This window comes from Cordyceps javanica, chromosome 5, assembly GCF_051103115.1.
Source record: "Cordyceps javanica chromosome 5, complete sequence".
In the NCBI taxonomy this organism is placed as follows: domain Eukaryota; kingdom Fungi; phylum Ascomycota; class Sordariomycetes; order Hypocreales; family Cordycipitaceae; genus Cordyceps; species Cordyceps javanica.
Genome location: NC_139299.1, coordinates 3,671,963 through 3,683,058, shown reverse-complemented (window position 1 = coordinate 3,683,058; position 11,096 = coordinate 3,671,963). Strand labels below are relative to the sequence as shown.

General features: G+C 55.6%; 3 protein-coding genes across 3 annotated transcripts; 1 reads left to right on the top strand and 2 right to left on the bottom strand.

The window, feature by feature from the left end:
- Nucleotides 1–553: 553 nt before the first annotated feature.
- Nucleotides 554–1,204, top strand: V2A60_008348 (GrpB family protein; the record flags this gene model as incomplete). The annotated part of the gene is made up of 1 exon (XM_083259621.1): nt 554–1,204. One exon carries the CDS (start codon nt 554–556, stop codon nt 1,202–1,204), a length of 651 nt encoding a protein of 216 aa, XP_083115747.1.
- A 160-nt stretch (nt 1,205–1,364) lies between these two features.
- V2A60_008347 (uncharacterized protein) lies at nt 1,365–3,436 on the bottom strand (the record flags this gene model as incomplete). The annotated part of the gene is made up of 6 exons (XM_083259620.1): nt 1,365–1,706; nt 1,791–2,454; nt 2,517–2,603; nt 2,663–2,910; nt 2,985–3,156; nt 3,246–3,436. 6 exons carry the CDS (start codon nt 3,434–3,436, stop codon nt 1,365–1,367), a joined length of 1,704 nt encoding a protein of 567 aa, XP_083115746.1.
- Nucleotides 3,437–8,162: 4,726 nt separating this feature from the next.
- On the bottom strand, nt 8,163–10,507 carry V2A60_008346 (uncharacterized protein; the record flags this gene model as incomplete). The annotated part of the gene is made up of 3 exons (XM_083259619.1): nt 8,163–8,249; nt 8,310–9,610; nt 9,676–10,507. 3 exons carry the CDS (start codon nt 10,505–10,507, stop codon nt 8,163–8,165), a joined length of 2,220 nt encoding a protein of 739 aa, XP_083115745.1.
- Between the last annotated feature and the right edge of the window lie 589 nt (nt 10,508–11,096).

Below are 11,096 nucleotides of genomic sequence, written 5' to 3'. Positions count from 1 at the left end.
GACGAATAGAAAGTCCTGCATTCTGGGCGGGCGGGCGCGGCTGAGATATTTCGGCGAGCCTAAAGAGGCAGTTTCGCTGCTAGTGTGTCGACATGGTGCTGCGTCGCCAGTCGTCTTGGGCAGCTGACAGCAAGGCTAGGAGGTGGACTGGATGTATGCAAGAGAAGAAAAGTCCAAGATGGGCGGTCCCGCCTATTTATGCTTTTTGGCTGCCATGTAGCTTGTGAGTCATTGGCGGCGTGGATCGTCACCGGCGTGCTTGATGGGGAAAAGCGCCCGGGACGACGGTGCCACAACTTGCAGCACCAGGATCTCGCTACGTTTTTTTAGCATCGTTTTCTAGTTTTACGATAGTGTCGGCTTATGATGCCGGGGTATCAGGTATAACTACACCCCAAACCGCTGCACCTCGCCCGTGCCAAGTTGTCTTCTTCCATCGTCGGACTACACTCTCACTCTTACACAGCGCCGACGGAGAAGCCAAACTTCGCACCAGACGTCAGAGTTCCCCTCCATCTATAGTAATTAGAATACAAGAAAAGAAGAAGGAAGCATGTCGGCTGCCGCACCCAAGCCTTCTGTTGAAGAAATCCTCGAGCACTATGAATACAAGCCCGAGCGAGTAGAGCACGTCAACCCTCGCCGGGCTACTCTACCTCTGGCTATTGTCGAGCCCAAAGCAGAATGGCCTCAGCGCTTCGCCATCCTGGAAGCCAAGATCCAAGCTGCGCTCGGCGACAAGGCAATCACAATCTCCCACGTCGGCTCCACCAGCGTCGCCGGTCTCCCCGCCAAGGACATCATTGACATTGATCTCACGGTGGCCGACATTGACGACGAAGACTCGTACGTGCCGGCCCTGGAGGCGCACGGCTTTCACTTTCGAAGCCGCGAGCCGCAGTGGCACAATCACCACTACTTCATCTGCTACAGCGAGAACTGGTGCAACCTCCACGTCTGGGGCCCGGGCTGCGCCGAGACCGTGCGCCACCTCTTGATGAGGGACTGGCTGCGCGAGCACGAGGAAGACCGCGAGATGTACGCTGCCGTGAAGCGTCAGGCGGCGGCGGCAACCAACGCCGTGGGAGGGGTCGGGATGGACTACAATCTGAGAAAGGAGGGATGGATCAGGGAGCTTCTCCATCGCATCTTCATTGCCAAGGGTCTGATGACTGAAGACGGAAAGCCTATTCACAGAGACTAAAAGTTTTTGAGAACTTGTCATCTTCAAGCACAAGTATGAACACAATGAGACAGTAATATGCAAGCCACTCTAATTGCAAGGCTGAATAGTATTGGCCGAATCTAGTAGCATGTATCAATATTATTGATATGAGATGCTGATGTAGTACATGCTTGTCTCCTCAAAAGTCATTAACCCATCTTGTCGGCTCGCCAATGGTCGCATTGAGCCAGCCACGCTTTTGCCGCTGCTGGAATCCACCACAAGAGTCCGTGGTGATGCAAACATTGCGGGAGCAGCATGTGCCCACAGCGCAGACACTCCCCAGAGGACAATCCGCGCTGGTACCGCAGTCGGCCAAGCCTTGGCAGGGCGTTTGGCCGTTGACGCAGAAACCCTTGCCACCGGTGATGGAAGCGCACACGCAGCTTCCACCCGGACCGCAGGGGCCGAACGCGCCGCAGCTGCTCCCGGTGCACGAGTTGAAGGAGCACGCACCGTTGGTGCAGGATCCAGAAGGACACTATCATCAAAATCATTGTCAGACACTAACCAACTACAGACGAAGCAGAACAAAGTTTGGGGGGGGGGCTGGTGGGGGACGTACATGGAAATAGCAGCTGCCGCAGTTTTCGGGGTCGCTGCTGGTGTCGACGCACTTGTCACCGCAGGCCGTCTTGGTCTTGTCGTCGCACTTGCAGTCGCAGAGCTCCTTGGTCGCCGCGGCGAAGGCGTCCTTGCCGAAGAACTGGACGGCGAGGTAGTACGTCGCCGCCGCGCCGTTGCACGCGAGGAAGAGCTTGGGGACGGGGGCGAACCGGGCGCACGAGGTCACCATGCAGCCCAGAAACTTCTTGTTGCAAGGGCCAAACTGCTCGCTGCAGGTGCCGAAGCAGATGTCGTGGTCGTTGCAGCACTCGCCAAACGACAGGTCGGGCACCTTGATGCCGTCCTTGGCGCCGCAGCCGTTGGCGCTCGGGCTGAGGCCGTTGGAGACGGCCGTCTGCCCGTTGGGGCAGCGCTGGCCGGGCGGCGCGGCGGGGATGTCGGACGGGATCACGTAGAAGCCCTCGGGGACGGGGATGTCGCGCTTGTTGTTGGCCTTGCCGGCGCCGCCGGGCGTGGCGACGACGCGCTGGTCGTCGGTGACGGAGAAGTGGAACTGGCTGCCGCCGACGATGCCGGCGGTGAGGCGGCCCTTGCAGGTGAAGGAGAAGACGGAGGTGACATATTTGTCTTCCCCGTCGCCGACATAAGTCTGTCCGTTGGAGCTGTGCCCCGTGGTTAGTGACCGGCCGTCGGAGCATCATTTGAATGGGAAGAGTATATCTACCTTGTGGTGACGAAGCCAACCTTGCCAGACTTGTAAATAGCGACGTATTGGGGTGCTCCATCAGCAACCAGTTGAAGGTCGTATACACTTTGCAAGATGAATGTCAGTACCAGGGTAGAGATTAATGAAATTCGCACGGGCCGTACCCGTTCGCCGCGCTGGCTGGCTTCACTGTCTTGTAGCGGACTGGGACCCAAGGGTCCTTTACCTCCTCAACAACTTTTGCAAGGTCACCCGATTTGATAATCGGCAGGGCCGAATTAGGGTCGAGGAGATCGAAATCACCAGTGTCGCTTGGATTGAAGACACAACCGTCGTAGGAGGAAGGGACCGGTGGTGTGTAAGTGGCACCCGGCGCCTGGGTGACGGTGACGGTGGCAGTGACGACAGAAGTCTGGAACACAGAGGTCAGCCATTCTATCCCAGTAGAATCACTTTCAATCAATTTTTCCGGCAAGCGCAACTCACTGGGTGGACGGTAATGGTGTTGGCCGTGATACCCCAGCATGAGCAAGCGCTCGAGTAGCGGCTTGTGCCGGAGCATGCAGAAGCGTATGAAGGAATAGCCGCATCGCGTTTAACAATGGTAACAGCTGGCGGGTTTGGAGCCACAGTAATGGTGACGGTGCTTGTTACAGTCCTAATGATCATTCATTAACAACAAGTCTTTTTTTTTAATCTTCGGCCGCCATCGCCCTGCAGTCATAGGTCTGGCTCCCGGCCACTTACACCGCGTTACCAGTCACCGTCTTGGTCATGAAGCGACTGCAGTCCGCCTTTGCCGTAGCCTCGAAGCCATCGCCGCGGCGAGTACCGGTAACGGCACGAGCGCAATTATCCGCGTTGCAGCCCGTGCCAGCAAAGACTCCGGTCGCTTTGACAAGCAGTGCCAGTGGCACATAGACACCATTGAGACGCATGATGGTGGGGAGTATTGTGTGGCAGATCCAAGACTAAAAGCACAGTGCTGTGTCAGGTTCCTGGCATGCAGGGTCGATCTACTCAGGCCAAGGAAGGCCGTTGACCAACTATATAAGCTTTTCTCTCTTTCCCCCCTTATACCTGCGGTACTGCTCACCGGTTGGAGCTGGGAATTCGTTGCCTTGTGTTCAGTGCAGTTCCCGATTCGGCGACATTAGGCTGGGCAGCTGCACAGCTCGCACTCAGCTGGAAGCCACACGGTCGCGGGCCTTGCCAATATTTCAGCCCGGAGGCGGCGTTGCACAGCCTAACCGCAGTCATGCGAGGGCCCAGGCCCAGAACCCGCGTCGATTTTAGCTCCCGCGGGCCGTCGGGGTTGGCGGTGGGCTGGAATCGGCATCGTCAGCCTTACTGAAGAAATAGCCTTGCTGTAGGAACGTGTCTCCAGCGCGGGGAGGGGGCTGACATCTGTGCGGGAAGGCCTCCTGCGCAGCTGGGGCTAGATCGCACATGTCGCGAACCTTCTAGATAGAGTTAAACTCGCGAGTCCAAACGACTGGGGTGTTCTGTGTTGGGCTGGAACTAGTCTACGCCAAGTCAAAGCTGGAGAACAATGCATTGTCTATTGATAGGCTTCGGGTTTATCGTCTCACGTCAACAGTAATGTTAACTCTGACGGAGTGTCGCGTTTCTCGATTAAAGAACACCTGAAAAAGAGGTGCATTGTTGTTAGTCACAGCGATGACCAAAGACATGGTCAGCCAAAGATATGTAAGTGGCAGCAGGGCATGAGGTTCACCAACTACTTACGCGTTCGGGAGGCGGACGCCCATTCCGCAGGTGGTTCGGTACTAATAAATAGTTCTTGTGTAGTCAAGCCTCTGGGTTAACCTTCTGAGTCAAGGATCGTCGCTTGAAGTGGCGGCGGTACTAGTACACCACTGTAGCTCTGATTGATAAAGCCACCGCCTATTATCTTCCCAGTCCACCCCGGCAATTTCCCATTACCTCTCTCCATTCATTATTATTGCGGACTCACGAGTCGGGCGTGCATGAAAGGAAGTGTCCTAGGACTGCTGTCTCGCAGAGCTGAAAGGATGGCTAAGAGACCCCATGACCGACAACGCAGCCTCAAAATCGTCAGCCGGCCTGTTGTGCCCAAAGTCCGCCAGTTGCAATGCGCGAATATGCCGTGGGAACCAGACAGTATACCTATCTAGCAGGCATTTTGTTCACGCACTAAACCATCTAGCTAGGAAGACTCCCACAACGTATTCGCATGCGCGGGCAGCAGAATAAGCCGATTGAGATCCGCGACGGGGCCTAGTCTCGTTTGCTAACTCGATGCTGTAGTTGTCTTATTGGCTTGCGCTGAATCGTTCATTCATCGCCTGCCTTTGCACGCTTAAAGCCAGCTGATCAGCAATGTGCACCACACCAATCGCATCGTCGCTCATCGTTGTCATGCAGCACAATCCTCGGGAGGTACAGTGCGAATGACACAAAATGTTAGCAACATAAAACCAGATTGACCTATCTTGGTGATTGCCACTTGTCAATTTGGCGATAGTTCATCGCCATCTGCTACATCGGACGGCAGCGAGCTGGTAGCCACCCGGGAGAGCCCTGGGGCCGTAATTCCACCGGTCTCCGATAGCATCACGCCTAAATGTCCTTGGTGTACCGGAAAATCCGAAACTCATCCATTTCCATGGATAAGGGTACCTCAGGTTACATTTTCCGGTCTGTCAAGGTATTCTGTTCCCGAACTGCAAGCATAGTCAGTAACTCCGATGACAGCACGCTTTTGGCTCATTTACTAAATAAAATAGATCATCTTCAGTCCAGAGTTTGTCATCCGGTCACGTTGCAGATGCGGTCGCGCCGACAACAAAAGACAGCCTGGCTCGCATCACCAATGCGGTAAATACTAGTCAAGAAGAAGTCCAAAATATCGCCGCATTACAGAAGCAGGCGGGCGGTGATATATGACCGTAGGGACACAAACGGGCTTGTTTATCCATGGCTCGCATTTCTGTGAGACTTAGACTGAGTCTTCCACTGACAGTTGAGGGTTGGGACAGCACGCGGGTAGGTAATTGTGACTGTTACAACACCAGCATGTTCCCGCCAAGAGAAGACAGACCGATTCTCGATTTTTGAAACACAATTACAGGTTTCTTATTCTCTGATTTCGACCTCAATAAAAGATCAATGACAAGATTGGGCTGCAACTTTCTAGTCATTAACTAGTCTTGAATCTAGCTGCTCGTTTTTGCTCAGGCAGCGTGACGCTGGGCGCAGACATTGAGGGCTCTCCACGTTTCTAAATAATTCGAATGTGATAATATTCTTATCGAACTGTTGTAATTTTCTAGGTACGTGTAAAAGTTCATTCATTACCTGCCATCTTAGCGCCTGTAACCAGATGCAGACCCAAGTTACCATGTCGCTTGGCTACTCTGACGAGAAGTATGTGCGCGAGGCAGTCCATCAAGCCAATAATGACATGAATAATCTGAAACAAGATTGCTATTTATGTTATATAATCAGTAGAGCTAATTTGATAAATCTCTATAATACCACTTGTAGCTCCAGCAGAATGACGAGTTCAACACCCTCGTCAAATACTAGCTCGGCATCTCGGGCACTGGCTTCTCAACCACAGGTGCGCTGTTCTCGCCAGGTAACTCCATAATATCCTCATGCAACCGACGTTGCACTGCCGACCCGTACAACTCAGACAGTCTACCATCGCTTTCGCCTGCACGACTGACTGTGCCAGAGCGATCCAAAGTAGGGGACCCAGGTCCTAGTGAAGTCTGCCCTGACTTGAAAGAGTGCCTGAGGTCCGATTCTCCAATGGCCGCAATTTCAGGGCCAGGCAGTTCTGCACCTGTGCCAGCATCATTTCCACTCGCAGACGGAGCAGCGGCGCGGCGTGAACGTCGGCGAAAGAAGAAGAAGAGGGCCAGGCCGGCAGCGATCGCGACCAGCGGAACGCAACTTCCGATGGCGGCTATCGCTCCTGTCGAAAGACCAGCGTCGGCCGACTTGGTGTCGGGAGCGGCAATCCCAGTCGCAGACGCTGAGGATGTGGTCGTGCTGGCTCCGGTGTGCGGCAGATCGTCAAGTAACATCAAACAGGGTGCTACGGCGTAAAGCGACAAAGCTGGCCCGACCGAGAGCACAGTGAAGCTCTCGTTTTTCGTGGAGCAGCCGTTGTACACATCTGCCTTCACAGAACTGCTCATTGGTACCGTAGACACGCACGAGTAGGGCCGGTCGGGGTAGCAGGAGTAACCACTACCAAAGCCAGCGAGCTGTTAGCCAGAGTCACTTCTGAGCTCCTTGCGCAACATGAAAGCTGTCCCTATGAAGCCGCCTTACCTTGGGCAGCATCCGACTGCCATTTGCGTGGATTCAAGCATCCAGCTCATCAATGTCTGAGCCATGCCTACTGGAGTCGGAGGGGTGCTTGGCGCGGGTGTTGTCGAGGCCGGTCCTCCGAACCCGCATGCCGAACTATATCCTGTCGGGCAAATGGAGGCAGGCGAAAAGAATGGGTAAATAGCATCTCGGTAGATACCCGCCCTTCTTATCGCATCATACGCCTTCGCGTACAGGGGAGGGTAGCAGAGCGGGTTGATTTGCCGCTCTTTGCGAATAGGATCGCACTGATCGCCATAGGCAAAGGTGGTATACCAGTAGGACTTTCCCCCTTCGCTGCCGCCAACAAAAGAAGTCAAAGATGTGCAATTGACATCAGGCGTGAAAGTCGTAGGCAACGGCCCCAGGTTAACCCTTGGGTGTATTTTATTTGTCTCTGCCGGTCGAGTCGACCGCATGGTACTGGCCGGAGATTGAGTCGAAGTTGAGACTGCAGTCTGCATTCTCCGTGATTTTGGAGTCTTTTCTAGACAAAAACATGTATGGGATCTGTGTCTCTAGCATTGCACCTTTACTCGGAGAAGAAGAAAAGGGAAAGGTTGGTCTGGAGCGGTCATGGGCCAACCGCCCCCAACTCATGCACGACCCAACAAAGGTCCTCGGAGAGGTCGGGGAGGGACCCTTGCCAGGTTATGTTGCAATTTAATATACATTGCAGGCGGTTGAACGCATGCCAACATCGACGAGTAAAATCAAGTCATTTTAGCTCGTCACCTTGCAGCTGGTATATGAAAGGGGGCTCGACCAATGCGCAATCACGAACCACTGTTTCTCGTAGGATCAAGAAAGCGACAAGGGTAACAATACGGCCTTGACTGCACCCAGAACAAAAACTCACATCCGCACGCATCCAGGATAAACCGAGCTGTGGGCGACGATAGTGGTAAGCATCCCTTCCATCGGGAAGGCTTGTGGAGGCATCATGCAGCCAAGAGCACTTGGCGGTGCATCGAATCAGCGTCGCGCGGAGACGGGACAAAAAAAACCAGGGCGGGGAACCACAAGGGTTTTGCTGGAAGGGGCTACAATTAATTTCATTCATTTGGACAACCGCGTTTAGAACGAGTGCCCCCTCTTTCGTAAAACAACAATAACTCATCGTCGCCCGCCTCGACGTCTAGGGTAGGCGAGTCCTTCTCCCAATATTAGTTGACGAAGAAGCGATGAATCGCTAATTGAGAAGAAAAGAGTCCGTTGTCTTATTGCTATCTTCTGCATGTAGGTAAACTACTTTCGCGCGACCTCCACCTCGTACACTGCCATGCCAGCGCAGAATCACAGGGTACTTTCGATTGCGGCCATGTGATCCTCTAGTAAAGCCGCAGCATTGCCAATCTTTTCAATCAACACGTCTCTCCATTTCTAAAAGAAAGCATAATTAGTAATTGAAGAAAAGCAACGAAAAAGGACTGTTAAACTCACCCTTGCATTTTCCCAATTTCCCGTCCTCAGACTCTTGTCCAACCCCGGCATCGGGAACGCGACGTTATGCCAGGCTGCGGGCGCAAAGAGGACGTGGTGGAGGCTGCTATACCCATCCATGCCGCCTTCGTAGTAAAATACGCGCTCCAGGGCGATATATGCCTTGTTGACCCTCCGTATGGCCTCGGTGCGGGGATCTCCGGATCTCGTGAAATCGCGCGCGACACTCCACCAGGAAGCAGACCCCGATCGCAACATGTCCGCGTACTCGTCGAAGCGCTCCGTCGCCCGCGCGAACCTCGCCGCCGTGGCCAGCAGGTCGGTGAGATCCACCTCGGGAAAGCACTTGCCGAGCTCGCACATGAGGTCCAGCCACATCTGGATCGTCTTGGAGTAGTCGCGGGCGCTCATGTTGACGACGGGGGACTCGATCATGTACGCCGCCATGAGGTTCATGAGCTGCGCGCTGGCGACGTGATGTTTCCAGCCGGGGTCGCCGAACCGGTCCATCCACGCAAAGCTGTCGAACCCGCTGTGGTACGGGAACACGGCGTCGCCCAGGCCCGGGGCGAAGCCAATGTCGACCGTCGAGATGCAGGGGAGGCCCTGGAAGCGAACGGCGTCGCCGCCGCCGGCCGGGTCGATGGAGCCGCCCCAGACGTCGAGGACAGACCGGCCCGTCACCGTGGGCGACTGGATCTGCGCGGTGGCGTTCCAGACAGCCTGGTGCAGGAGGGGGCTCGCTTTGGCGTGGAAGTCGGGCCCGGACGCGGCGACGACGACGTTGAGATAGGCGACCGCCGTCGCCTTGAGCCACTCCAGATGATCTTTGATCCACAGCAGGGAGCCGATCTGGGCAAACTCTTCGCCCTCGAAACTGGCAAAGACAATGGTGCGCAGCGGGCGCCAGCCCTGCTGGTACGCCGTCGCGTAGCTGCGCACGACTTCGTTGATGGCCGCGCAGCCGCTGCCGGGGTCGCCTGCCCCGGGACCCCAGGCATCGCGGTGCGTGCCGATGATGACGACCTCGTCGGCAATCTGGCCGGGGATTGTGCCAATGACGTTGTGGCTCTTGGACGGGACGACGGGGGCGTCATTGACGAGGTTGATGGTGACGTCCTCGGGCGATGGACCGATGTGGTAGCCGACGCCGTGGATGTAGAGCCCGCCGCCGAGCCACCGACCGCCGATTTTCCTGGCCGATGGGCCGATGCCATTGAGCGCCTTGATGAGCTCGATGGCGTCGGCGGCGGAGACTGGAATGCACGGGATCTTGGGGAGCAAACCCTCGTGGTAATCCTCTGAGGGTGATGGGTTAGCTCACTGCCTAAGCACCGCCCCTGATAGTGATGGAAGGAAGTCCTACCTGAATTGCCAAAGCCGCCTCGCTCAATCGCCGTCAGCGGCCGCGCGATACCACCTGGGAACGGCCGGTAACCATTCGCCTCCGTGATTGTGCCGTCATTCTGGGGATCTGTGTAGAGGATGACGCCAGCCAGCCCGGCCTTTTCCGCATTGCTGACTTGGATGCCCCGAAAGATGTCCAGCCCGCTTGCCTTGAGCGTCGGTGACGCGTTGGCGAGCTTCATGATGCCCAACTTGCCCACCACGCTAATGTTGGAGCGTGCGATCTCATCAAAGTCTGCCTCGCTGCCAAAGTTGCAGTACACGAAACCGGCGGTGATGTTGACGCTGGGCGAGAAGCCAAAGTAGGCGGGCGCGAAGCTCGCGTTGGTGTTGTCCACGAGAGGCGCCTCGTAGAGCACCTTGTCGCCCCGGAGAAGAGCCAGGCGCTGGTTCTCGGCCCGGGGCACGGGCAGATCAGCGTCGTACGACGCGATCTTGACATCGGGGAGGCCAAACTCTCTCCATTTTGCCGCTGTCCACTTGGCCTGCTCCCAGCCCTGGCCCGCGAGGTGGCTCGAGTTTGTGTAGTAGGCGCTCCATTCACGCGCCCGCTCGGCAGACGGGACGGACAGCAGCGTCTGGTGCAGGTCGAACGACGGGCGGGAGAGACGAGGACGCGGAAGCTGGTTAGAAAAGACTGCTGCAAGACGAAGGTATGCGTAAATGGCCAAAACCAAGAGAAGGGCTCTTTTCAGCCAAGTATTGATTGCTCGCTCAGGACGTGGGTGAGCGAGAGGCACGGCAAGCTCGGCCGCCTGCTTACTTGTCCAGGCAGGAGAGTAATGATACATTGCGAGTCAATCGATGCTGCTGAGATGCAAGGCGAAAGATGTGCATGAGGAATAACTTTGTCAGGTTTAGGAGGCCCGACGATCAGAGCTGCGGTTCTCAAGTCAATGGCGGAAGCTAATGCCATCGGGTCGGATACTGCCAGGTCTAGGATACATGCAGAGTCCGAGCACGATGATCACCACTGGAGTCTCTGAATAGCTGCAATAAAATATGCATGTTTCGCGGTACGGCTCAAAGTACGAATATTGACTCGGAAGTGACTTTGTGCCACTATCCAAGGGCGTGTAGCCGCAAATGCTGAGATGGGCGTCGGCCATGTACGGCCACTCCCCCCCCCCGGCCATTGCTCCGCTGCACCGCCCATGCCCACTAAATGAGTTGAGGTGTCTCTGCAGAAAAGAAGTAAAAAAGGCTGGCTGATCAATGCATGTCTTAGTATTCAATATAGAACAACGGATGCGGGCTAGGCTGGGGGCCGGTGTGACGAATTGGGCCTGTTCTTCAGCTGCGTACTAGCAAAAGGAGACCACGGCTTACTTGGCCTACGTATTGAGTACCTTGCCATCCATGTATGGATCACATCCCACA